The sequence below is a fragment of the Tympanuchus pallidicinctus genome, unplaced genomic scaffold (assembly GCF_026119805.1).
Source record: "Tympanuchus pallidicinctus isolate F22 unplaced genomic scaffold, pur_lepc_1.0 scaffold1, whole genome shotgun sequence".
Classification (NCBI taxonomy): domain Eukaryota; kingdom Metazoa; phylum Chordata; class Aves; order Galliformes; family Phasianidae; genus Tympanuchus; species Tympanuchus pallidicinctus.
In genome coordinates, this window is record NW_026294618.1 from 5,688,962 (window position 1) to 5,716,867 (window position 27,906).

General features: G+C 48.8%; 1 protein-coding gene across 6 annotated transcripts in view; it reads right to left on the reverse strand.

Moving 5' to 3' along the window:
* The window catches only part of OTOF (otoferlin), a 72,065-nt gene that overhangs the window by 23,162 nt on the left and 20,997 nt on the right, over positions 1-27,906 (reverse strand). For 4 of the 6 annotated variants that reach the window (XM_052690826.1, XM_052690843.1, XM_052690821.1 and 1 more), the window contains exons 4-15: positions 26,212-26,311; positions 22,473-22,684; positions 8,212-8,285; positions 6,517-6,643; positions 6,193-6,247; positions 5,298-5,429; positions 4,888-4,950; positions 4,016-4,100; positions 2,737-2,896; positions 1,951-2,137; positions 1,357-1,543; positions 499-722 (exon numbers count right to left, since the gene is read on the reverse strand). In XM_052690826.1, the coding sequence (XP_052546786.1) occupies positions 499-722; positions 1,357-1,543; positions 1,951-2,137; positions 2,737-2,896; positions 4,016-4,100; positions 4,888-4,950; positions 5,298-5,429; positions 6,193-6,247; positions 6,517-6,643; positions 8,212-8,285; positions 22,473-22,684; positions 26,212-26,311 (1,606 nt within the window). Of the gene's footprint in view, positions 1-498; positions 723-1,356; positions 1,544-1,950; positions 2,138-2,736; positions 2,897-4,015; positions 4,101-4,887; positions 4,951-5,297; positions 5,430-6,192; positions 6,248-6,516; positions 6,644-8,211; positions 8,286-12,451; positions 12,517-22,472; positions 22,685-26,211; positions 26,312-27,906 lie in introns of those variants that run through there. The other 2 variants (XM_052690854.1, XM_052690835.1) reach the window with 2 other exon arrangements.

Below are 27,906 nucleotides of genomic sequence, written 5' to 3' on the forward strand. Positions count from 1 at the left end.
TGACCAGAAGTTTTAGCCTGATATTTGTGGTTTAACTGAGATTGGCCATCCCTTGCTCATGGGAGATTGTCTAAAGGACACTCAGGGATATGAGTTCAAGCTTGCTCACAAACTGAGACAATCCAACCTTGGTGAAACCTTTGTTTGGATGCACTTTCAGAAATCGAATGGCTTTACTTCCAGGTGGCTTAATTTCCTCTAGAGGTGAGATGAGACCACTTTTCACTTTTCCATTCTCAAAGGAGAGCTTTTACACAGAACATGAGCTGTCATCCAACAGCTCCATTTCTAGTTCTCACCTCTGGTTCATACAGACTGACATATGTGGGCATTCCTACATAGGACAAGAATGGATGTATCTGTGTACACAGAGCAAAGACAGCAGAACATTTAGCATAATACTAAATGAAATCCTATCTGTGATACCAGAGGTAAGCAGCCAAGGGGAATGAGATCCAGAACTCTTCGCTGCCAGCTATAGAGTTAGGGGAGACTCACATCAGCAACTGGTGTGGTCTGCTCCACTTGCACCTCAGTGGAGCTGTTGATCTCTGGGTTGCTGGTATCCAGTATCTCAACAGCAAGGCTCATCAGAAGCCTGGCCCGGAAGGAGACGCCTTCCCCCAATCCTTCGTTCAGCTCTTGGTGTTCATCCATCAGAGTGTAGTTCCGAGTGGAGCCATACATGTTCACCCACGCGGGGCCAAAGGTGGGCAGATAACCTGCAGGAGAACAGGTATGGTGGTAGAAAAGGGGGTATGCAAGAAGAAGGGCACATCTTTGTCTCGGGATCATCACTTTCCTGCTGTGAATGGTAACATGGACTTGAATATGCATATGTGTGCACGGAGATGCATATGCATTTTTGCAATTACATATGAAAACAGTTTTGGGGTGAAGGCAGTGATGGGTACTTTGCAGTGCATCAGTCTAAAGAGGTGAGTCTCCCATTGGGCATGCCTCCTAATCTGAGAGTCAAGAAAGAAGAGAGAACTCCCCACTAGTTCTTTTTCAAAGAGCCATCTTCGGCTTCATGATGCTCCTGCCTATGTGTGCTCACATGTTCGTTTATGTGTGAAAGTGGAAGCCTGTCAGATATTCATCTATCCATGGCGACAGGTCCTTGGAACTGTTTTTTAATGTCTTTGCATTCAAATGTGGGTCTGAAGGCTTATGATTGGGCTTGATTTTCAAGGAGCTCTTGTCCAGTGACTTCAACTGCAGTAAGTCTTGGTCACTCCAACCAAGAAGCAGCTACCTCCAGGACTGGGAAGAGAGCCTGAGCTATTTTGCTATCTCTGCCCAAGGGATACCTCTCTGCTGTGAAGAAGATCCCACACCCCACTTCAGCCTCACCTTTGTCTCCTTCATTAGAGATCTTCCTCAAATCAATGAAATGGGTACCAATGGCCACATCATTGACTTTGTCTGAGTCTCGGATCTGGATCTTTATCCGCTTGCACAATGGGGGGAACATTTCTGTGAAGATGATTTGCTCATTCCAAAGAGGCTCATAGCTGCTTTTTTGCACTGATGTCTTCCCCTGCAGAGTGGGACGAGGAAGATATTTGATATCTCTGTGGTTGCTGGAGGTCACAAGCATCATAGCAAACATTATGGAGAAAATTAACTCTATTTCAGTCAAAAAAAACACACTCTATTTCAGTCAAAACCAGGACACATCCTGCACTCTTCCCATGTTAATGACCACATTAGGGTCATTTCATCTTCTTCCTCTCCCAAGAAACTAGCTCTTTTCCTCTGCTGGAGATGGCTGCAAACCCATCATAGTCTGCACAAGAAGGGGGAACATGACATGCAGCAAACAATGTGATTTTGCCACACATCTCAGCGTTATCATGCAAGGACAAATGAGGTTGTCTCCAGACACCAGCACAATGGCTGGTCCTGCTCACATTACTTCCCAAAACCACCTTGGTTCTCACCCACCTTCTGCCCTGCAAATGCCACTTGGACATAGGGGTCTACCAAGTCCTTGTTCTCCCCAATGAGAGCCTTCTTCACGTTGGCCATGATGCTGGTGTTCATACGGGGCAGGCCCTCTGCTCGATAGATCTTGATGTAGAAACGAGCCCACTGCCTCTCTGGAGGAACTCCATCTGGTAGGAGGAGGTTCCTGCAACAACAGCCAAGAAATAGGGTTGTAAACAGCTGCTGGGGCTGGCAGAGAGCCTTGCTGAAGAAGGTGAATGAAGTTAGCTTGCTTCCTGAGCACAGGCTGTGGGAAGATGGAAAGAAGATAAAAAGGGCAATTAAGCTCAGATTAATTTAGACATCTAAAGCCAACCTGCCAAGTGAGATGTACAAAGAGCCTTTTCCTTTGTCATGATAGAAGGGGTGTGTATTTTGGGGTGAGAATCAAACTCCACCAAATGGCTTTTATTAGAAGAATTTGCTTTCCTCTTCTGGGAGAAGAAATGAGAGCCATGGGGTACAATGCAAACAAAATCTCTGGAGGAGTTGCCAGATTTGTCCAAGAAAAATGGCAAAATATGACTACAGCACAGAACAACACCTAAAATTGTTCAGGCAGTGCTTCAAGCCCCTGAACAAGTCAAGAAAGCGACCCTAGCACATTGCCACAAGTCTGAGATCGTGGTGAGTGGCTGAGAAATGGATTTGAAAGCCTGTGGTTGTACAAGGAGATATTTAATTAGCACAAAGCATTTAGGGCTAGGATGAGGTTTTACACTCCCTTGTTTTTTCCTCCCATACCCTTCAATATCATCCTCCTCTGTCTCGTTGGCTTTGTGGGGTGTCTTGATATTGTCCCCTTTCCCCACAACAGCGATGTCACACTTCAGGTAACCTTTCAGCCCAGCGGTGAGATCCTCAGGGTCAGAAAGGATGGCCCATTTGTGGTAGAACTGGTGCTCTGGAAGCCAGAGGACAAGACTGTCATTTATTGGAAGAAATACAGAGTACAGAATATTGGAATATAATTGAATATGGAATATTGAAATTAAAGACAAAGACAGTGATTTTTGCAGATTTTGGAGGTATCTTTTCTGCAGGTGTGATCATGTGCTCAGCTCTGCCATACTGCAAGCACTGGGCCATCCAAGAGGCAGTGCTATTTCCATGCAGAATTAGCTTTTTACAGGTCTCCTGGATGTGCATTTTCTTTATCAGTCCCACAGCCAGGACCAATATGATTCCTGAATTCAGGGACTGGTCTTTTCATGCAGAAGTATACTGGGGAATGTGGCAGGGAGCAGTGAGGGCATGGACTAAATGAGCTCTCCAGGGACTGCTTTGGACTTCTTTCACACAATTCTTTAAATGAATCCCATCCACAGCAGCTTTCACTGCCCTCACTTGAGGACAGGATGCCAAAGGCATTCACTGCTCTTTTACAATTTTATAAAACAGGTTTCCTGAAACAGATGTGCTATAAACGAAGCCCATAATTGCACAACAGATTTTATGAGCGCTCATAGGGCCCATCTGTGAGAAGTGACTGAGGGCTTTACCATCAGCCAGCAACACGGCAGCAGCTCTAATCAACCTCTTTCTCTTTGTCACTGCACATGTGCCATCTCTCTCTATTGGTTTAAATGCCAGCTACATAGGGCAAGATCCATTCCAGGCTGAACAGGGCTCTGAGCACCTGATGGAGCTGTAGGTGTCCCTGTTCATTGCAGAGGAGTTGGGCTAGGTGATCTTTAGTGGTCCTTCCAACTCAGGTGATTCTATAGTTCTATGAAATCTGGCTATCTGGACGGGCAGTGTCTTGCTTACTTAAATAACCTGGACATCTTCAGTAGGGCAGTGGAGAGCTGGCACAGCCAGGGAGCATCTCAGCTTGCCTGTTGTGGCTTATTTCAGATGGGGTATGCCATCTTTTCTGGAGGAGCCAGAGTGGCTTACTTACATCTTGGATTCTAATTAAAGTAAATTACCATCACCAGAGGAAAGAAGTGCCTGCAGGATCCCTTGCAAAAACATTTCTCAGTGGTGCATGTAGGCACGTTGGCTAACTGTGGTGACGTACCAGGCTGGGTGTAAACTGTCCCAACGTCCATCTTGAAGGAGCCCACCAAAGTCCCACTACGCAAGAGGTTTTTTGAGTGGATCACCTGGAAATTGAGAGGGGAAGAAAAGTCAAAGGTTTGTGCATGCCGTGGGGGTCCCAGGACTCTTTTCAGAAGAGTTCAGTGTCAGACAGGAAGGGAGCTGATGTGTTCTCCTTGGTCTTTACAGGACCTCACTGTGAGTATGGACTCTGCAAGGCACAGCCAGGTTGGCAGCTCTTGCTTAGCACTCTCACAAGCATGGACTTGGATCAAATGGGAGCAGTGCAAACAAATTCATCTTTGAAACATGATACGTAGCAACAAACACTGGACGTTCACTTGAAGGAAGGGTCTTTAGGATGATTGAAATCGATGCTCTAATTCCGTCAGTGAGAGAAATTGCAAAGCCAGTCTGTTCCTGGGATAGATGTACAGGCTCCTGATCAGTGTGGTTTGGTTGGTGACTCTATGAATCTCCTTGCTCACTGCCCTCCATGACTCTAGAAGGGCTGTTTTGGTCTTAAAAACTGTAGTCCTGTATATCAGCAATAGCTCTGCCCAGCTTCATGCTCTGGGAGCATCTTGCTTCCACAAAAGCCAAAACACATAGCAAGACAGGCTGAGGTTCTGACACACCAGTCATCAGCTCTGGAGGGGACGGCAAGCACAGCTGGGTGGCGTAACAATGAGGGCAGTGATAGAGGGGGACCAGACGTCTGCAAAAGTGGTGGGGCTTGTAGGGCCAGACACCTCTGCTCCTGACAGGGACCTCAAATTCATCCACAGTGCATGAGCAAAATGGACTCTTCCAAAGCTCAGAGGAAAGGGCAATGCCAGCATGCTCACTTACGGACAGCTTGATGATCTTATCGAACATGACATCTGGGGGCACATGGAAATCGAAGACAAAGTACTGAAAGAGAAAGAAGAGGTGTGAAGGCAGAAGAGCGGCTCCTTTTGGGTTAAAAAACTGTTAGAGAACCATAGACTATCCGGTACTGGAAGAGACTCCCAAGGAGGTCTGGTTATGCCCCTAACTCCTCACAGCACCACCCAAATCCAATCCAAAGTCTGAGAGTGGTGTTGCAGTGATCCCTGAGCTCTTTCAGCTTAGGGTCAAGCCCCTGCCATCTTTCTCTAACCTCCACCTGACCTCCCCTAATGGAGAATAAACCTAGGTGACAAGAAACCCCATTTAACTAATAGCAATGTAGCACCAGAAGAGTGGGAGCGATGACCATTGCTGGAGAACAGACCAACCTCATTGTAGTAAGGACAGTTGGTTGATTCCTTCATGGATGTGTACTTCTTCTCCTCCCCAACTTCCACGCAGACCACGGGGTCCATGTTGAGCCCAACCAGCTGCCGGGCCTCGATGACAGTGATGCTGATCTGTGGAGAGATCCCACGCCCAATGGTGCAGCAGCCAAACCAACCCAGCACATTTTCACTGCTCACATACTGGGCATCACAGTGTACAGTAACACCTTGAGCCCCTCTGGAGGTTATCCAGGTAAGTACTTTGATCACAAATGAGAGATTCACCTTCCCCCATTAAAACCACCCATGTAATCCTCTTGTTCACAGTGGGCAACTAATTGGTCCTTATGTTCTTCCAGTTGAAATTTGCTTGGCATCTTTCCCTTCCTCTTTATGTTCTGGTTACATCACTCCTGAACCCAGCACATTGCTTCCTGTGTCTCACTCTTCTCTCTGTGTTCATTACACACATAATTAAACCTCTTCCACTTTCTTCTGTCACTGCTTCTCCTGTTTGATTTCATTTGGGGCTGCAAAGTGGATGGTGCAAATGTTCTGCAATAAATCTATCACAGAAATCTTTGTTCGCATCCTTCTAAGAAATCCCCATGGATGTGTTGCTGTTGCAGAAAGCCAAAGTGCTGCTGAATCAGCACAGCTTGGTGAAAATGAAAAGAGAAACCAATTTATGGATCATGCTGGCACCAGCAAGCCCAGAGGTGCTCAAGTGGCTCCAGTCCTTCCTCCTGGTCCCAGAGCTGTTCCCTGGGCAGATGGGGATGCACTTTGGAATGAGGAGGTTCAGCTCCTCAAGTAATAGTGCTGCTGACCCTAACGCCTGCAAAATGTCCTCCCCCCTGTGAGCTGTGGTTGGAGACACAGAGTTGTCACCCACCTGGTAATCCATCGGCCTCCCAGCACTTGGCTCCATTTTGATGTCAGGTTTGGACCTTTGGAGGGGCAGAAGAAACCCTCAGTCAAACGATAGGTCAACTCACTGCAAACCATGACAGAGCAATGGCAGCCCCTCCTCTTTTTGAGTCTGAAGAATTTAACACCGGAGGCTGCAAGCCATCGCTGAACATGAGTGCTCTTTATAGCAGGTTGGATATTTCCCAAAAACACTGCTTGCACAGGAGAACGTGATTTTCAGTATATCTCATCTCTTGGACATGGGATGCAAAGTGTGCCATCACCTTCCGGCTTACACAACCCTCACCTCTTGTTTGAGACATTGGTGGTGACAGCTGTGACAGAGGCCAAGGAGATGGTGTCTGGGTCCAGCCCCCCTCCAAGCCTCATGACTTTTCGGTCCAGGTCTTCCGCCTCCAGAACAGCGGGTTCATCTGCATAAACACACAGAGACAAAGGAATGTCTCTCATTGTTTCCACTCGGTGAATAATTAAAGGTGCAGGGAAAGGTAACCAATACGTCCTATCAACCTCACCCGATAATACAAAGAACAATGGTCACCAGGTCAGCTCACAGACAGCCTGGTTTGAAAGGGATTAAAAATAGGTTTGCTTCATGTGACATGTCATTCTGCCCAGGCAACGTGTGGTTTTGTGAAGCTTTGGAAAACTGAAAAATGAGAAACAACCCAGACGTCAAAGGGTGAAACAGCATTTGAGCTCTAGCTGCAATTGCAAACACAACAAACCGCCTAGCTCTGGGGTGGAGGGGTATGAGAGAACAAGAGAAAGGAGTCATTTCCCAAGGTGGAAAATAGCTGGCCAGAAAAGCACCCTTCTTGACGGGTTTTGACGATTTGTTCTGTCTGTTGGATGTGAGCAGGACCAGCACCCTTGTGTGGGGCAGCATAAGGAAAGCAGACAATGGCATAGGAAGAATGCTGGCTTCAGGTCCTGGGCACTCTGGGAAGGGTTTCTGCTATCACACAGCTTGTTCTGAGACTACATGCCTATGCTTGGCCTTCGGGAAACTCAGTGAGCACTGAAGCATTTGGTCCAGTGGAATGAGATTCAGTGCAGGTTGCCGTTATAACCCTGTCCCCTCACCAGGTGGCAAGAGCAAGAGATGAAATCATGGGATCACAGGGACTGGAAGGGACATCTGGAGATCATCCTGTCCAATCCCTAAAGAGATGGTGTGAGGTGAGCAGAGCCCTGGCAAAGCATGCAAGAAACACACGGATAGCTGGGGAAGAAGCTACCGTTGTGTGAATATCAGCTGCCAGCAGGCGCGTGGAAGTCGCCCAGAAACAGCATCTAAAATGACATTTCATCCTTCACCACAAAAAGGCATTCTCCTGATTCTTTGTCATCGAAACCCAATACTTTGTTCTGAATGGAAACAGCGATGAATTTCCAATCGCTGACGCTCTGTGCATTTCCAGAAAGGCGTCCAATTTCAGCGTGGGATGGACAGCCCCACAGCAGCTCAGCCCTTCCACGCTGTGCGTGCACTGAGGGTGAAAGCATGCTTTGTGTTGTCACGTTTGCAAATAACCACTAAAAATGAGCTGGAGGCTGCCTGCTGGACCTGCAGGACTGCCACAGTTACATGTGGTGGGAGATTCTCTCCATCAGTTCCTCCTCCCATTTCCCCCATGCTCTCCAGCTCTTCTCTTGTGCACCACTCTCTCCCCAATCCCTGGGTTGTGGCTGGCTGTGCCCAACATGAGCCCCTCATAGGGTCTCTCAGATTATTTCCTGTGAGGTACTGGAAAAGCAGCACTGGAGGAAGGATTGGAATCTATTGGAACAGGTTGCCCAAGGAGGCTGTGGATGCCCCATCCCTGCAGGCATTCAAGGCCAGGCTGGATGCGGCTCTGGGCAGCCTGGTCTGCTGGTTGGTGACCCTGCACAGCAGGGGGATTAAAACTAGATGATCACTGCGGTCCTTTTCAACCCAAGCCATTCTATGAAGGAACAGCCTTCTCCCAGCACCCACCTTGCTTCCGATGGTCATCTTTTGTGGGACGTGCCTTGCCAAGCTTCATGGCTGAAAAAACTCCTTTCCCAGCTCTGTAAGAGGAAAAAAAGATCAAATATTGAATCCTGTGTTTTCAGCGCTGTTGCTGGGTGTGGGGACAAGAGGAGCCCTTCACAGCTGGAAGCAAGAGAGGAAATATCAGCTGAAAGACCAACAGAGACAACAGTAAACAAAGGCCTTGTATTTCCTCAATATTGATCCCTGAGTTGGATAAAACATGGTTGTAGCACCGCATTAGCAGCCAGCAAACTCTTCCACCTGCCCCATGCCTCCTCTCTCTACTCACTCCTGCTGCTCCCCATTGTGAGGTTGCTCCTTAGGACACTTCCCTAAAGCCATCTTTGTACTAAAAAATCTACTTGGCGTTTGTTACACCACAGCCTCATGGATCAGGACAACATAGATGAACTCAACACCTAGCTTCTGGTTTGCTGTTACAGCACCAGATTGCAGAGGAGTGCATAACCTGCATACAGCACAGTACTGCAGGGTGATACCAACTGCCCATAAAAGCCAGTGCTCAGTAAATGATGGCATTTCTGCACTGCAGAGTGGATTGCTCCCTAATACACATCTAACAGCGATAGCTACTGGTAATAACAACACTGCAGATATTTTTGGGAGACGGCTCATTGGTATTTGGATGAAAGTCCATGCTGCTGTTGCAAAGAGGCAAGAGGTTTGATGAAAGCTATCAGCACTGAATGTAACCAGGATGATTTTTAGTTTCAAAATTCAGCTGAGAGTGCTGATAGGAAAAAAAGCCAACGCAGTATCTGTAAAACTGAAACCAAGCAGAAGTCAAACCACGCAATAACTCCCTTCTAAATTAAAGAGCAAAGGGCCAGAGAAGTACTTGAAGGAAATGCCCTGGGGGACTGTCCCAAAAGCAAAAGGTGACGGGGATTTTTTTGTTGTTGTTGGAAAATTCACATGTGCTGAAAGTGTTGATGTTTGCAAAAATATGGCAGGTTTGATGCATGTGTTCAGTTTGGAAGCAAGAAGGACCTCAGTCCCAACCAGGATCCAGCTGTGCTCCCCACGTGCTGGGAAATAGCACCAGAATTTGGGGATATCCCCACCTCAGCTTTTTTCATCTTCCTGAGGCCAAAAGTCAAAGTTGTTTTGGGAGAAAGAAGTCCTGGAATCGGAGCTCACCTGATGCATATAAATAACAGCTGGATGCTTGCAGGCTGCAGACAGAGCAAACAAGAAGAAAACTAAGGGGGAGAATAAAGTATTCACCAAGGTGAGGGGGGGAGGTGGTATTCAAGCAGGGCAGAAGTCTAGTATAAGATAAAGGAACTATTGACAGCTGAGGTTTAACTGGAATTAAAGCAATGCTCAGGACTCAGGCCTCTTGTAACTGTGATTCCTTCATGGGATCCAAGGAGAGGGGCAGTTTCTCAATAGGCAGGAGGAAGGACAAAGAGTAGGATTTGTAACCATGGAATAACTGTACTGGAAAGGATCTTACAACCAGTCCAGCCCCAACCTCTGCCATAGGGGCACTTCCCATCAGTGCAGGGCTCCATCCATGGCCTTGGGTACTGCCAGGGATGGGGCACTCACAGATCTCTGGGCTGCCTATGCCAGGGCCTTGCAAACTTCCTTGCACAGTAAAACAAAGCAGAAGAGCAGTTGGTGGTGGATCCAGTAGGAACCAGCTGGGGAGACTCCGACATTGTGTGTGCCTCACCAGGACCCAAAACTGGGAGCTCATTGCAAAGGTACCAAGGGTTTATTGGGTCCTGGATAGCACAGCGTCTGATGTGGGAATAATGAGAGTGGTTTGGGGCTATGTAGAAGAAAACATGTGGAGAGGGCATTGTGAGATATAGTTTAGTGATCATAGAATGGTTTAGGTTGGAAGGGACCCTTAAGATCATCCAGCTCCAACCCCCCAGCTACAGGCAGGGATGCCTCCTTCTAGTCTTGGGACTCGGTAGGTTGGGTTGATGAAGACTTGATCTTGGAGATCTTTTCCAACCTTGATAAATTGATTCCATCCCAGCAGGACCAGCCCAGCCCAGCTCCTTCTGCAGGGATGTGCGTTGCAGTCAGTGACTCCTCACTGCCAGGTGAGCCATAGTGAATGTGCTGAGGAGACAGCAGTCTCTCACCTATCCCCAAAAGCAACTTAACTGCATCAGATGCACCAGAGATGGGAAATCTACATTCCGACAGCCTCCAGCTCATTCACAAGATGAGAACTGGCTCCGGCTGGAACAGTGAGGAGAGCTCAGACAGCGCAAGGTCCCTCAGAGGAGAAAGCTTCAGGTGGTTCCCACACCCCAGTCACATCTCCCTGCTGCTCATCTCAGTCCCACCTGCATCCTTCCCCCATCAGTGCCCTTCCTGGTGCTATCTCTGAGGAGCAGGGCCCCAGAGATATCTAGGAAGTGGCAGTTTGGAGGCCACACAGGGAAAAAAAAAAATTAAGAAATGAATGAAAATGGATTCCTGTGAATTTTGGCAGTGCCAAGGAGAAGGAAAAGAGCAAACAAACAGCAAAGAGAATGCCATTCTAGATGCTTTGCAGGCAGATGCCCCAATAATCCATCCCATCAGCTCCCCTTCCCAAGTCCCATCTGTCACCTTCTCCAAGCCAGGTGAGCAACAATACATCCCACAGCTACCCCCCTTCCCTATTCCCATCCTACAGGGTACTACCTTCACCTTGTCAGCTGTCCAGGACCTGGCTTCCTCCAGAAGAAGAGCTCAGTGGTGACAGGAGAGCCACCAGCAGCACACCTACGGTGGTGCAGCCATCCCTATATGCAGGTTAGGACCAAGCACGGATGGAGGCCCCCACCAAACCTCCTCTCCAGGCACGACAGGGTCTTAGCAGTGCTGATGAAAGGCTGTGCCAACCCTGTGTTCCTCCCACCAGGCTAAAATGAGGAGAGAAACAGCCACAGCCACTCTGCAGTGTGGATGGGGAGCTGGCAGCGAGCTGACACCGTCCCCACGTGAATATTGCATGAGGAGCAGTGAACCTGAGATGCCAACACAGGCAGCATAGTGTCACCCAGACCAACCCCCTCTGCCACAGCCCAGCTTTAGCCTGGTTTGCTAAAGAATGCCAGCTCACCTGCCTGCTCCCTTCCAAAGCAGTGCAAGCTGCTAGCCCACTGCTGTGTAGCAGGACTCATGTGAGGCTGGGGGTGAAGGACTGTACAGTGTTCCCAGGTCAGGCTAGGCTTCCAAGAAAGCTTGATCCTCTATTAGACACCAGAACACCCACCCACCGTGCTCTTCCCTTAGATTTTCTGTGTCTGAGCAAACAGATCGCCTCCCATTAATGACAAAATGCACATCCACCAGTTGCAGCTGACAGAAGAGCATGGCTTTGTCCCTTCTGGGTTGCCTTGTGTGGCTTTACAGGAGGGGAGCACACAGGGACAAGCAGATTTGAAGGCATGTGCAGGGAGCTGGAAGCAGCCTCTCTCCAGGCCAGCTCCTAGTTAAAGATCTAGTTGCAGGTTGCTGGTTAATTATTCATGGCTGAACAGGACACTTTAATCATTGCTTTTTACTGGGGAGCTGAGAGCAAGGAAAGAGAGCAGGGCCTTCACAGTTCATTTCCCTTCAGGAATGAATGTCTGTCAGGTGGGTGCTGCCTCCACTCTTGCAAAGAGTGCCTGTCCATGCACAACCAACACAGCAAGATGCTGCCGTAAACTTGACTTTAAGCAGCAGTGCAATAAATAGGAGCCAGAAGAGAGCACGCTGATTGGGAACACCCTGTGCTGGGGCAGGGATTGCCTCTGGGCAGCAGATATCAGCCTGCACTCTCAGGAGACTGGAGCTTAAGTTTCAGCAGATCTGTTACACCTGAGAGCTACAGCACACTGCTCTTTGCAGAATGCTCCAACACAGCCTGGTGTGGGCACAGCACGAGTAGCTGGGGTAAAAACAAGCAGGAGCTGAAGAAGTACCTATATGGGTGATGCAACAGGCTGGCCTGTGGGCACTGGAGTTATAAATCTGACATTAAGTCTGATTTCCTCAGTCCTGGGCTGATAATCTGCAACCAAACCACCCCCTTGCCCCAAAGATCTCAGAAACCCAGAGCTCCTCTGGACCTGGCACTCTCAGCTTCAGAGAAAGGGAGAGCACGCCACATATGTGAAGAACACAAAGTAAGCCAGAAGAGCTGGAAGCAAAAGAGGTGGAGCACGAACAGCCAACCTACTTGTGCTCCTTTGTCTTTTCTTTGCCTCTGCTGGAGCCAGGGCCATGCATCAGGGGGACAAAAGGCAAATTTCAGTGCATATCAAGAACTTCATCAGACCACAAAGGGAAAAGGAGACACTTTTCCCCTTACAGAGCCCTACAAACACTTTCAAGTAACCCCATCCCCAGGCTGTAGTACTACCCCCAACCTCACCTCCCTGTTCCCCTCCCTAGTCACTCTTTCTATTCTGCCTAATCTCCCCTTTAAGGCATCAGCAAAGTTGGAGGAGAAAGCAATTAACCAGCTGTCAAAGTTAATTAGGAGGGCTGAGTTTTAATTACAGTTCATTGCTTCATTTCTCCCTATGGTTGTGTCTGTGCTGGGGGCAGAGATGGGGAGAGTGTCTGTGGAGCATGACACTGTCTTTGCTTGTGCTGCAAAAACACATAGAAAAAAAATATATTACAAAAAATGTGTGAAGTGGGTTTTTTGATAGGTGATGTCCAGGAGACCTGCACAGGAGAGAGGCCAGGACCCAGAGCTAAGTTAGGTCTGGGAAGAGTAGAACCATTCAGCTCAGCCCAGGTGGACAAGGATCAGCTTGGAGCTTGGGCTGGGAAGCAGACAAGGAAATCCATCCAGGAGCTGCTCCTGGGGCTGTCAGTGCTGCCCTCCACGTGCACCAACACCTGCTGTGGGAGCACACTGCAGAAATGCCTCCGTTGCCAGCTGTGCTTGGCATGGCAACAAGCAAGCACTGATGCCAGTGATTCAGGTGGATCACCTGCCCTCGTGCCCCTGCCTGGGGAGGGGGTTTAAATCATGCCCTGCTTCTTCCCGTGGGTTGCTGATGTGAATGAATGGCTTTGTGTCCCCAAACACTTCACCTGTGCAGGATCCTGCCCAGCTGTGGCTAAAACCATTCCAAATTCCTATGGAGGTGCCTCCACCCCAGGATGCTGCAGGGCCTGATCAGCCATGCCCGATTGGAGAGCAGCATCCTTGGGTGTGTGAGCTGTGTTGCTCTGGGAGGTGGCAGGGGGTACGGAAGTACCCAGCGTTGCACTCCATGAGAAGTACAGATACTCTTTTTCAAGGGCCCCAGTGGAACAGCCAACACTAGATTATTCTCTTTCTGTCCCATCCCTCACCCCCTGCCCCTTCCACTTCACCCCTCACTGCAGAAGGATGCTTCTCTGACTGCAAACAGCCACAGTTTAACATTTTTGTACTGGGAAAGGAAGCAGATTTCCCATTAGTGACACCAACATGGAATTCTTACTTTGTGGCTTCATGCAAATTGATCTTAAGCACTCTGGTGAGCACAAATGAACTCGAGTCCTGCCCTGGAGCTGTTTCAGTGGAAAGCAATAATACTGTTAAAAGTAGCCCCAGGCAGGGATGGGGGAATCAGGTACCTGAACGGCAAGGTGAGATGTCTTTTCTCTTTCCCCTTAGCCTTAGCTCTGCAATCAGAAAGATCGATTCCTTCAGTGGGATTCATCCTGCTGCAGTGACGAAGATCCACACCCACCTTGTCCCCTCAAAACCTCCATCAGCATCAAGCATCATGCAACCAACCAAACCCAGTTCACCAGCATGCCAGATCTCACTGCACCAGGACTGGGTAGACAGAATGGGTGGATGGATGGGAAGGTGGGTGGGTGCATGAATGGATGGGTGGATGGAGAGATGGATGGATGTGTGAATGGGGGGATGGAGTGGCACTGGAATGAGTGGACAGATGGTAGACCTATACAGGAGTGGACAGATAGAGGGATGGATGGAGATAATGCATTAATGGACAAATGGAAAGAAACACAATGATAAAGGTGGATTGTATTGAGATGGATCCATAAATAGATAGACAGATGGAAAAAATAGCATTAAGATGAGGTGGTACCTCAAATTGTACTGGGATGAATGGAGGGAAGGTTGGATATGGATGGATGGATGGATGGATGGATGGATGGATGGATGGATGGATGGATGGATGGATGAGGAGATGGCTGAGTGAGTGGGTTAATAGCTATGCAAGCAGATAAATATTATCATAGAATCACAAAGTTGGAAAGGACTTACAAGATCCTCTAGTCCAACTGTCCTCCCATTACCATTACTACCACAAGCTACTAAACCATATCTCCTTTGGAAGTCCCTGAGTAGGAAATATGTCCTTGCTGGGCATAGGTGAGAATACAATCTACCTGCCCTTTGGAGAGGATGGCATGAAGTGAATACAAGAAAGCTCTGTTCCCAAGAAGAGGGCAGGAAGCAGTTAGGTCCTTTCCTCATGTCCAGACAACATGCAGGGATTGGTATGCTAACATGCATGTCTCATGCAAGCACACAGCGTGCCCAGAGGGCCTGAGCAAAGGAGGGACACCATCCCCAGTACCTGGCATCTTCAGGGTCTTCGCTGTTTGGAAGAGACACAACCAGGAGGATGAACATGAGGAAGAATCAAAGCCACCCACCCGAATGGACATGCCTTCCCACAGCTCATGGGAGCCCCTGGGACAGGGGAAGGGAACATTGGCTTCAACCCCACCCCGACAGGATCTTCCAGAGGTGTTGCTGAGAAGTTTCATTGAATGCAGTGTTCACCACTCTGGCCTTGGTCAGCTCTGTGTGGCACGATAGTGAGGAGGCAATATCCCACAGCTCTCTGTAATCACCCTGGCCCTGCCTGCCAGCAGCATGACAGTGTTCACCTTCTGCATCTTCTTCACCTCCCCCAGTCTGCTGAGCAGCAGCAATGAACAGCAGAATGCATCTCCTCCAAGGATGATGCATTCCCACACACCTGTCCCTGGCCAGGCTGCAAACTCTCCCCCACCAGCCAGCACTCAGCCAAATTGCCCTGGAGATGCTTTGCCTCAGGCCTCCCTTGCCCTAGTTGGGGTTAGGATCATCATCACGGACCCATCCATACTAGCTAAATTTACTCATATTCTATGCCTTTGGGAGTACATTAGCCCTACGGGCAGGGGTGAGCCTCACCATGTTACATGGGATTTGTCTGTAGAGGCAGGATCTGCCTCGCTCTGCCTTGCAACATGGGAGAGGTTTGCAGGCATGCCTGGGTCCCATAGAAAGCCCCTGAAACTGCTTTACCCAGGTCCTTCCCCCTCATTCTGCTCTCTTGAGCCTGAGGCAGCTCTTCATGGTGAAACCTGCACATCCTCTCTTGAGCTGTCCATTGGGACAAAGATTTGGGGTTTAACACAGTTTAGCTTGTGTCCCAAATCTGGGATGTTTTTATGCCTGCGACACGGGGTGACTGGACAGGTTGGATGTGGATTTGAGCAACCTCATCTGACAGGAGGTATCCCTTCTCATGGCAGGGTTTGGAACTGGATGGGCATTAAGGTCCCTTCCGATCCAAACCACTCTGGGATTTGGTGAATCTATGACCAGAATGGGATGGGATAAAAACAACCCCCACAGTAAAAAGTCAGGATGCCACCAGCCATGACATGTCGGTACCTTGCTACTGACTTGTATCCGTCGTTAAACTTAATCCTGAGTGATGCACGGAAGAGAAAGAAAGAAATACAACCACAATGTCAGGCTTCTTGAAGTAGGCCACCCTCAGCAAGTCAAACACTTATCTGATCAATAAAGTTCATGGTGACATCCCCTTTGTATGGGGATGCCAGTGTTGCCAAACCACAGTTCCCTGCCAGAACGTACTCTAAGATAGCTGATAGTTGGTGACTTTTGCTGGATATTCTCAGCCTAGGATGCTCCACTCACTCAGGAAAAGTCCATCTGGTCACAGGGTCTGCACTTCTGGCACAGGCCACAGGAGCCGCAGGACTACCTGGCAGCTGCCAACATCCCCTGCTCCTGCTGGATCTGAGAGACCCGCACTGGATCAAATTGGAGCCAACATAAATTGCAGGTGCTAACATGGATTGCAGCCAACATAAATTGCAGGTGCTAATGGAGGCTCTGCCCTGGGACTCACAGCAGCAGCAAGTTCTCTGCTTGGACACCAATTTCCAATTTTTCAGGAATGTACTCTTCCTAGCAATTTCATGGTTTACTGGGAGGATTGCAAAATGGATGGGGAAACGTGGCAGGGACTGATAATCTGGGGCTGATGGGAGACCATTTCCCTTGGTCTTACTCAAATTGAGAAGGACCTTCCCAAACTTGCCTGGTTATACCAGCTTTCCCTAACAGCCCTAACTTCCACCTCTCTTTATTCACAGCAGCTCTGGAAAGCCAAACAAAGAGCTTTGTACCATCGACCAGTGCAGGCTGATCAGAGAGGTACCCAAGCTCTGAAGCAGGGAATCCTGCCTCTCACTGTCATCCATCACAGGTGGTTTCATCACCAAGTTCAATGCCAGCGCTTGGCAATGACCCCAGCTTTAGAGCAAGTGACCCAAAGGGATAATTTGCAGGAGACTGCACCCAGTCAGGCATGGCCTAGGACCACTGGGCACACACAAGAAAAGGCAAGATCAATAATTCACTGGGACCAGATTGCTTTCTGCTGCAGAACTCTGCCCTGACCATGAATATTTTAAGGTCAACAGCTATCGGGTGATGCTTCCTGGGAGCTCAGTATCAAGGTGGTCAGCAGCTGTGACGTGCATAACCCCATCCCACTGAAATCTGGGCAGCCCAGCAGTCCCTGCAGCTCTGGACACTGCACAGTGAGCAGGCTCTGAACCATGAGCCCTGGAGAAATGCATAGGTCTAGATTTTACTTATCTGAGTCTCAAAGCTCTGACATTTAAGCTTGGATTTAAGGAAGTGGAAAGCTCTGAGAGCATCTCAGCAGAGCTTCAGGGCCACAGTCTGAACAGGTCTGCTCTGGGTATTTACCTAGTGTGCTGCTCTTCTTCTGCATCATCTCCAAGGCTGGGAAATTACAGGGAGAGAGGAAAAAAGACCGTGATGGGAAGTTAGAGAGCTTCCACTGTACTACAGTTTAAAACAGTAGGTGCAGGAATAACCTTGGAACACAGCAACACTGCAAACCAATCCATGCATACCTGTGGACCCACAAGCACTGAGTTGAACCTCCTTCTGCTGGTCAAACTGGTTGATCTGGATGGGCTCCCAATTAGAGTGGAAGGGAACAAGTCCCATCCATCCTAACCTCATTCCTCCCTTCTGCCTGGGGTGAAAATTGCTCTAAAAGTGGCTCAGGTTGGAAAGGGCTGTGTTGGGTTGATGCTGTGCCCTGTGCTGACTGCATGGAGGCAGTGGGCACCAAGTTAGGTTTCAGTTATCCCAAAGCACACCGACTGCCTCCCCAGCAAAAGCACAAAGGGCAAACTCTTGTACATTAAAGAAAAAAAGAGGAAAATGCCTTCTTGTCTCAAGTGTTGTTCTCGGCTGCTCCTGAGAGTCACAAGGACTGAATTGCTCCTTAATACTGAGGTTGTCTGCTTCTTCCCAATCCGTGTTGCTTCACTGCACCTCCATGTATGACACCATCTCGCTTTTTGGAGAGGCTTTTTGGCTTCCTTCATCCTCGCTTATAACAGCTGCCTTCTTGTCTCATTTCCATCTTGCTCGGCTGCCCAAAAGCTCTGTGCAAAACACAGAGGCGCAGAGCCCACATGAGACCCAGTGAGCTGCCAGAAGTGGTCAGCAGAAGTCTGCTGCAGGACTCCAGCTGTGATAGGGATGGTAGGGAGGTGCTCTGTGACCTGGTGCAGAGACGTTCATGCACAAAGCTAAAACCTCCCTCTCCCTAATTTTCTCTAACCTAACCTTCAAATATCATAGAAATAAGGGAATAATGGCTTGCTTTTAATAAATGCACATGGTTCCTGTTCTCGTGGATGGAATAATAAGAGCAGCTCCTGCAGTGCTGCAGTCTCTAATTCAGGCTGTTTGCACCTACTGTGTGCAATCAGAGGGTGATCCCAGGCTCCTAAGGGATCCATCGGCCCACAGGGGTTAAGCCATGAAGAAGCACAGAGGCTGTGCTATAAGAACATGTGCCCAAAGTAACAGCTACCTGCTGTTATTCAGCATGAAATAGCAGGCACCAGCTCCTGTATGATGGGTCATAAAAGGAGACCACAAAGGGTGAGGTCTTTTGTAGCCTCCTTGAGCAGTCCACTATGGGTTTTTGGAGAGCTCCTGCTGGAGGTGATGCCATTTAGCTCCGAGGCTGCTGCTGCTGCTGAACACAAAGCAGGCTTCCAGCCTGCTTTCTGCACATTATTGACTGCAGCCTGATGTCGGCTTTGTGCTATTTGTCTCTGCCTGAGCCATCAGCAGGGAGCACAGGAGGTGCTCCAGGCTTATTGGTATTTTTTCCCTGTTGTGGAGGAAAAAGAGCAAAATAGTTTTGCAGCTGCACTTTCTTACCAGGAGCCATGCTGTGGCTTTATGAGGAGCAAATGGCCATCCCTGTGGGCTTTGTGTGAAGGGCAGGGTGGTGAAGGGATGTAACACAACCCTTGTTCTGTTGGGAAACTGCTCAATGCCATAGCATCCCCATCATCCTCAACATCCCCATCATCCTCATCATCCCCATCACCCTCAACATCCCCATCATCCCCACCATCTTCCCCCCAGAGCAGCCCCTGGACCTAAGGACCGTCTAAGCCACCCAATGACAGGAGATGACAGTGATCCTATTAACCTGGTCATCCATTCCCATCTGCCTACACACAGCACCAAACTCTTAAGTAAAGACAGAAGTTTGGCCATCTTCATGCTCCTGGTCGTGGCTGCTGCTCTTCACATATCAAGGCCCACTTTTTTTCCCACCTCTGCTTCCCTTCAGCAAAGGGATTCAGCTGAATAATAAAACGATTGTTGCTAATGAGCCGAGGGAAGAGGGAGCTTTGTGATGGAGATGATGCTGATAGCCTTTGGAAATCCAGGGAGATTTTCCCAATGCCTTCAGCTGGATTTGAAGTCCCCCCTAGGAGGAACAGATGATGGAAACAGCCTGTGAAGACACAGTTGCAGAGCTGCCAAGATTTCTTCCTGCTTTCTGGGTATGAAAAACTGCCACGCTTCTCTACACAGCAAAATGAATACTGCAGGGACACACTCCTGCCTTTGGAGGCAAACTACCTGGCATCCAACTCTGCCTCATCCAAACAGAGGTTCTGGATGGGAAATTTCAGTCTGCTCTCTGGGTCTGGCCTGTGGCATGAGCTTGTTGCTTGGGTTTACCTGAACTTCTCTTTGCTGCATCTCTTCTCAAACTCTTTCTGGGACAAGATGTGGAGTAAATCAGCACTGCATAGCAAGAAAAACCACCGCAAAGAGAAATCACAATTTCATGCATGTCACAGGGAGGTCATCTCGCACCAAGGCCATTTCTCTGGGATCCCAGTGCTCCTCCTGGCATCATCCTTTCCAAGGATGCTTCTACAACTGCCCCATCACGATTCCCCACCAGAGGTGGGAATCCAGCTGTGATGCTTGTGGCACATCTGCAGGGACAGGAGCAGCACAGCACCGCAAACGCCACTGCCATCAGCACCCTACCTCGTGTTGAGGGACCCCTGGCTGAGGGTGTCCCCCTCTCCCAGCAGTTCATCCTCGCTGTGATAATACATCTCGTCCTCTTCCATCCTGTGACAGTGGTGACATGGAAAACGTCAGCCCTTTCCCTGCTTACTGTTCGTATTGGTGCTGGCATCAATGACCAACAGCACCTGGGATTGGCAAGGATGAGTGCAAAGCAGCAGGGCAGAGCAAAGTGCTTTGAGGCAGGGCAGGTCTCCATCCGGAGGGAACAGGGGAGCTCCTTGGGACCAAAGCAGTGGGTTGAACCCTGGGCCATCTTTGAGTTTTAGTGCAATTATCCACATTCTGTCTTGTTTGGGACAGTGGAAAGAACATGCCTTGCTTTTTTGGAGGTGTTTGCTCTCCACTGGCAAGGACAAGCAAACCAGCCTCAGAGAGTCCTGCACCTACTCAGCAGCCTGCAGCCACCACGTGCCCTGTGCATCCTGCAGGGGTACTCAGCAAACCTCTCTGAAATGTGCCCTGGTAGCATCCGTAGGGCTACAGGAGCTGTCTCCCACCTCCCACCTGAGCTGGACATCTTAGCTGGACTCTACAGCCCCTTCCCAGAACCTTTAAGCACAACTCATCCCACACCCTGCAGGCTTCTGTTGCAGGAAAACCCTCCAATCCCTTCAGCATCGTCTCCTCTTTGGCAGCATCATGGTACACTGAGCTGGGAAACGAGTGCACTTTTCATTTGCTTAAAAACTCACAGGTTTCAGCCCAATTCACACAGTTAATTAAGTGCCTAGGAATGATGTGAGCAGCTGGGGATAACTTCCTTCAATCTCTCACCGTGGGGAGAAAGAAATGTTGCCCTTATATGGCCGTAATAAAGTGCTAAACACAGGAAGAAAGCAAACACTACTGAAGCACACCACTGCAGAAGCTCAGAGTGGGGGACGTATGGTTTCAGCAGTGCTAGAGATGTAAATGCTTGTTGAAAAGCAGTTGTTTAATATGGTTATGCTTGGATTCACCCCTCCAAGCTGGGTTCCCTTATGGGTTTGCAAACACCAGGGCTGTCTGCCTCTGACCTGCTGCTTCCTTGCGTGCTGTTGGACTGTGACAATCATCCAAGGGTGTACAGTCCTGGGAGAGCAGCTGCGCTCCCTCTGCCTGCCCCATGTGCAACCTTTCCCCTCTACCTGCTTATCTCTTCCCACAGGACTTTGAGCAAAGTGGACCTTGAGGTCTCCACTCTTCCTGTTCAGCTCAAGAGCTATTGGAGACAGGCAGATGGAGTCATTGTCACGGACAACATGGCTACTGTAAATTTGGCTGAAAATCTGGTTTAGCAGCCCATGAAAACAATACAAATATGCACAAGTGGCTTTACACTTGCAAAACTCTTCTTCTACTTGAAGAGCTGTGTCAGGATTTGAGCTTGGGGTGCGCTGAAACTGAGCCAGCATCACTGTGGCTCTTGACCTCAGTGTCCATCCGTGCCTTGGCCTCATGGATGGCATTTGAGGTGGTAGAGGCTCCTCACAGCCCTGAGCATCCATAAGCAACAGCTCACGGCAGAACCGATCCCAGCTTGTACTTTATCCCAGTGGACAACCATCTGTAGTGCCCCAGTCCTGAGCCATCTCCACCCATGCCAATGACCAGCCTGCATTTGTGACTGGTTACAGCAGCTCTGTGTCAAGAAATGGAAAGGGACCACTCATGGGCTTGTTTTCACCTGTTGTTACATCCTATGGGCTTAGAAAACATCAGGGTTCCCCACCAGTTCTCCTGTGATGCCAAGGAGCCTTGAGTTAATAGAAAGCTGGTGACAGTACCCTTAGAGCACTGGATGTGTTCCCATGTGCCATCACAGGGAAAGGGTACTCAGCTAGTGCAAAAGGGACTCACCTGCCACAACACTGCATTTGGGACAGGATTTCATTGAAGCCTTGTGTCACACAGAGGCATAAGGGCCTGTCACTTCCCCTATTCCAGAATCCCTAGTTTCTCCTCCAGCCTCACCATGAGACATGCACACTCATAATGCTCCCAGCAGGTCAGAGACACCTTCTGCTCCTGAAGAATCTGCACTGTTTTAGTTTCAGGGCCAACTTATCCTCCTGTCCCCATACAGCTGCAGCTTCATTCACCTCCTGCCCTGGGGGAGTTGAATCCTGGGAGAACCATGAGCCCCATCAAGATGCAAGACCCTAGACATCTGCAAATAGCTCTATCAACATCCAGGAAGATGAGGCCTGGCCAACAACTGAACCTTTAATCCTCCCCAGATCTGTATATAACTACATTTGCAAGCCAAACCTCCAAACCTGGATCCCTGCTGGAAGACTCTGTGCTGTGCAGGCATGCTGGAGCAAAGGGACCTGTGAGCACTAGCAGGTGGACCCGTACAAGCCATTCTCACCTTCAGCTGTGGCGTGGGTCTCCTGATGGCTGTGGGACGTGGTGCTCCTCAGATGCGGAGCTACACAGGTGCTGGGGCAGTGCTGTCCCTTGGTGCCAAGCCAAGCCCTCCCCATCCCTGCTGCTCCCACAAATCTTTGTGCACTGGTTTTCACGTTACCTCCTGAAGCTTCTCTCTGTAGACTGCTGGTTGGATTTGCCCACAGACCCGTCTGTGCTCTGCCGATGGCCGGAGAGGAGGCTGTCTGTCTCCAGAGGGTACCTGCCGTCCCCTTCTGAGTGGACACTGGGAGTCTCCAGGAATTCCTTGTCATTCCACGTGCCCACTGTTCCATCCAGAGCCTGGTACCTGATCTCTATGGAGATGCTGGTCTGCAAGACACAAAGAAGGAAGGATCATCCCCCAAGGGCGACACAGGGAGGAAGGCAGCTCCTGCAACACCTGGAAGGCAGGAGGAGCTGTTGCCTTATCTGCTTTGACCTCTCTGCCTCAATTCCCCAAATCTCTTCCCCATCAACAGAGGAAGGTCATGCTGTGTTGGTGGTTTCTCTTGGTGGTGTATCACCCATGCTCATTCCCCTCTTACTCAGCCACAATTTGCACCAGGCTGCTGCCTGGTTTAGAGATCTTGAACAGTTTTTCCAAGGCAAGATCCCAACATTTAAAGCCCAGTCAAGTATGTGAGAGTTCATCTTGCTGCAAACAGCCATCAGTGCCACCTCTGTCCTAGTGTACAAAGTCCTTCTAAAATCACTGCCTTGGTCAAAACAATCAGAAAATTATCTCCACTAACAACAGGCACATTTTGAAAGGCAAACATCTGCAACAAATATTAAAGCCAAACAAAACCAGAAACCATTCCCCACCTCCGTTCTAAGTTGCAGGTTAGACTGAATGCCAAAGCAATTGATTTTAGACACAAGGAAAAAAGATGTTCCTTGCAGAAGGAAGAATTCAGCACCAGACTCCTTTGCAGGGAAAAGGGTGATGGATGCAGGGGCTTTAAAGAAGAGATGAGAGACACCTCGGGGAGAAATGCCATGAGAGCAATGGGTTCTGCCCTGGGGAAGATGTGTGAGATGCTCCTTTCCTGCTCTGCGATTCAAGGATTGCTTGGGTGGTATTTTTCATTTGTTTGTTCGTTTGTTGTTGCAGCAAATCTTCCTTTTTTCATCTGTATTTTTCAGAGGAGGTACAGCATCCTGAATGCCTCCAACCTCAGCTCGTCAAAGGGAGGATGAAAGGCTGGAAAACATGGGAGGTGGTCCGGAGGAACGCATGAAAAGAAATGAGAAACTGTCAGTGCAATAAAATGCATGATTTTGTTTTGGGCTGTGCTGACTTTATTCAAGTCATCGCAAGTTGAAAGGGAAAATATTAGGTGTAAGCTGAAACTGAGAGAAATCCACACCGTGAAGAAAACTCTGAGTTGTGACAACGAAGAAAATTACTCAGAGAAATGATTCATTGAAGTGCTGTTGGATTCCTCTGACATTGGACTTCCAAATATCATTTTTGTGTTGTTTTTTCTTTATTTTTATTTTTCCCCCACCTGAAGAGACAATAATGAGTTCTGAGTTGTCCCAGAGGCTCTCTTGTCGAAGGCCAGATTACACCAATATGAAATAACTCCTGGCTCCACAATTCTGTGGTCTTTTTAGCCCTTTGCTAGGACAAGTCAATAATGTTATTAGGGCCAGCTGGAAGCTGCCAGCAATGCTTTGCAGTCAGCAAAGAAAAAAGAAGAAACGTTTTTTGACCCTTCCATTGTGTTTGATTGCAGAAAGACGAAGCTGTGTCTGGAAATTGCTTTCTGCCCACCTCCGCCTCCTCAAAACATCCCATCATTTTTCAGCCCCCTGTTCTTCTGAGTTCAAGATGTGGCCATGGTGGGGGGCTCCAACAACTCCGTGTCATTCCATACCCCCAGTGTTCTATTTCCACCATCATTCTCCAAGCAGACATCCCAGGCTTTGCCCTCTGGATTCCCTCCTCAGGGCTCCCTCAGTTTGAATTCAGCCCCTTACTGGAGAGATGCCTGGCAGCAGTGGTTTGGGGAGGGAGCTCATGAAGCTCATTTGTCTCTGTGCCCCTGAAGTTGCTATGGAGACTGAATGGGAGAAGGGACTGAAATCCAGCCGAAAGCCCAAAATGCAACCACACACTCTCACCTCCTGGCTCTGATTTCAACAGGGGAGACTTGGAGCAAAGATGTCCCAGAAATGAAGGGGAAATAAAGGGACGTGGCATTTCTGCCCCAAGCGAGCTCCTGCATCCCAAGATTTGTGTGTGTGAATGCACATGGCTTGCAATCTGCAGAAGACAGTGGGGGTTTCACCATCTCATCTGTCTTCCTGTCACATCTGCCTTGCCAGTGCTGTCCTGATCCATAGCAATGCACAACACTCAGCGTTTATATTTTCCAGAGCATTCTACAGATACCAATTAAAATAAATAAATGCAGTGAGGATGTAGACATCGGGTACTCAGAGGGGAGTTGGTGAGCATGTTCAGCCATGGGCTGGGGAAAATTGTTTGTCCTGCAGGTGCCTCCAGTTAGATGCTTTTGGCTTGTAAAGAGGTGAAGGACAGCAAATCACCTCCCTTCATCTGTTGTGTTGCCCCAGTAAGTGCCCAGCCAGGCTCCAAGGCACCAGGCAATGCTGGGACCTCCTCAGTCATAGAATCATAGCATCACCAAGGTTGGAAAAGACCTGAAAGATCATCCAGTCCAACCACCCAGCGTCCTGAGTTAGCTCATCCTAAAATGTCATTGTTTTCAACATCAAGAAGTTGCCCAGATTGAATTTCCATCTGATGATTTTTCCTATCACCCCCTGTGATACTGAATATAGAATCATAGAAGCACCAAGGTTGGAAAAGACCTAAAAGCTCATCCAGTCCAACCGTTCACCTGTTCCCAATAGCTCCCATTAAACCATGTCCCTCCAACACAACATCCAGCCTTTCCTTGAACACCCCCAGGCTCGGTGACTCCACCACCTCCCTGGGCATCCATTCCAGATATATGGCATTTTCCTCCTTTGGATGTTTGCATGGACTTCAGGAAAAACCAAGGAAATATCAGGAGGTGACTTCTCCAGTCCTGAAATCATCATCACATCCTCAGTCTGTGCTTTCTTCATTTTCTTCTCCCTCCTTAGGACTGGTTTCCTTCTGCTTTTATTCCCTTTACTCTCACAGAACAAACCAGCTCATGCCTCCTGCTAATGAAACCATCGGTCTTTTTATTGCTAATTGCTTGTCATTAACACAAGGGTTATACAATTAAAGTGCTACATGCAATTGCACATCTTAATGCTGAGCCTAGAAAGCTGCTTATAAAGGAATAGGAAGGTATTGTGTCTAGCAGAGGAAGGAGGGTAAGTTTTTGTGTCTAGTCAAAACACCATGGCTTCTGATGCACAAGACCAAAAGTCACTGTATTTATAAGTTATAAAATGCAGTCTCCATGGAAAACTGTTCCTATGAGATGCATTAAACAGGCCTGAAATGTGCTGAGTTACTCAGCATGGAGCTGCAGGTGGGGATTCTATCCCTTAGTTCAGGGAATGAAGGGTGCAGATCCAGACTGGGTCACTGGTGACAGGACATTTCCAGGTTATTTCTGAGCTGTGTGCAAGCAACTGCCCCCTGTCTGTGTGCAGCCTAACGGGAAGAAAGGAGATTTGTTCTCATTTTGCTTCTGCAGAAAATCCTTTGCAGCTGCAGAGCCATTGACATTTGCACCAAGAGTAATGGGATAAGGTGAGGATTTGGGCACTCAGGTGCACAACACAGGATTGGCTGTTCCCATAGAAAGGGCTGGCGGAGATGCAGATGGACAGACGGACCAAATCCGAAAGGCAGCTGTGGCCATTTTCTCCTTGCAACCTACCTGGATGGCTGAATTATTGTCATCTATGAGCGTATCCATCACCTCCACGTGCCCTTCCTCCACCACCTTCTGCAGGACCATCCGGAAAGTGCCGATAAGCCTACGAAACAAAGAAAAGTCAGGTGAGGTGCAGTGAGCAGCCAGCAGAGTTCATTTTCAGTGGGAAAGCACTTTGATGGCCAAGAGCCACCAGAGCATGTGTGGTTGTTTGGGTTGCTTTATTTATTTAGTTAGCTAGTTAGTTGGTTATGTTGCATCGTGTTGGCCTTTTGAGGATCTAGACAGGAGATGCAGGGCCAAGGATTCTAATTGAAGAGATAGGCAGAAGCTGTTTTTTTGGCAGTGCTGCTGGGATAAAAAGAAAAGGAAACGTTGAGAACAATCAGCCTTAAATTACTAGGGCACAAATAAGGGAACCCAAACTGGACATCCCATCTGATGTGCCACCCTGCTGGATGTACTCATGGATTTCCTACCTGGATGTCCCAGCTTGCTGTATACCCTAAAGCAGTACAGCAGGGCCCAGAGAAGCTGTGTTGTCTCCATCCTACTTTTTCCAAGACCCAACTAGATAAAAAGCTGATCAACCTGCTGCAGGTGATGCTGACCTTGCTTGGAGCATGAGACTGGACTAGAGAACTCCAGAAGAGCCTTCAAATCTGAACTATCCAGTGGTCCTTTGATTTGATCCTACAACATCATTGTTGTTTCTGTGGTCTGTTGTGCATGAGCCACACCAAACTCAGTTCCCATGTGGCTGTTGCACCTCCTGCAATAGGTGACAGCCTGAGCTGGGACCACGTATCTAGGGGGAGACATCCACAGCAAGTATGGATCAAGGATTTGTTATGCTATTTCTTCTTTCTGTACTTGTTTCTACTCTTGTGCTTGAGGGCTCAAGCATGGGCATGCTGACTTCCACTGTGGGCTGCAACAAATGCCAAGGCTGAGGTGAGAGCACACAACACCTCCCAGCCACCATGCCTGTTTCTCCCCAAGCATCTGATCACCATCCAAACTCCTGCAGGATGAGCAGGCTGAAGGCATTTCATTGCTCTTTGCAAATCTTACCTGGGCTCTCTGTTCTCCACTGCTCTCGCAGCCAGGGAGGGCAGCACACTGTGCACTAAAAGCAGCCACGTTCATTAAATCAAAACCCACAGTAGATACCGTGGAGCTCTCTAATAAAAGCCATTACTTATCTGCTGGCTCATGGCTTGTCAGAGAGCTGTGACTTTATGTTCTCTGTGTTCTGGTGTTGCACCAGAGGGATCTTCCCAGGCTGGGCTGAGTCAGACTGAGCAAAGAGCCAGCTGTGAATCAAGAGACACCCAATGTGAAAAAAGTCCTGAAACATGAAATGTGGCATTGCTTTACACCACTGGCCTTGCATGTCACCTCCAGTGCTATGAGACTGATGATAGCAAAGACGTTTGATGGCATGCAAATGTTCCTGCAGTGCTCTACTCTGGCAAAAACAAATAATAAAAATAGCTGCTGGTTAAGCGATTTTTGGGGGATTTTTTTGCTGATTTATCAGGATATGATAACAAAGAGGGAGATGGGAACTGCCTACAACATGCACTGGTGTATGGAGGGCTCTTCTCCCACCCCCCATGTAGCCCCAGCTCTGGTGCTGTGTCTTCACTGACTTTGGAGATGGACCCGGCTGCAGTCCCAAGGTGTCTGACCAGA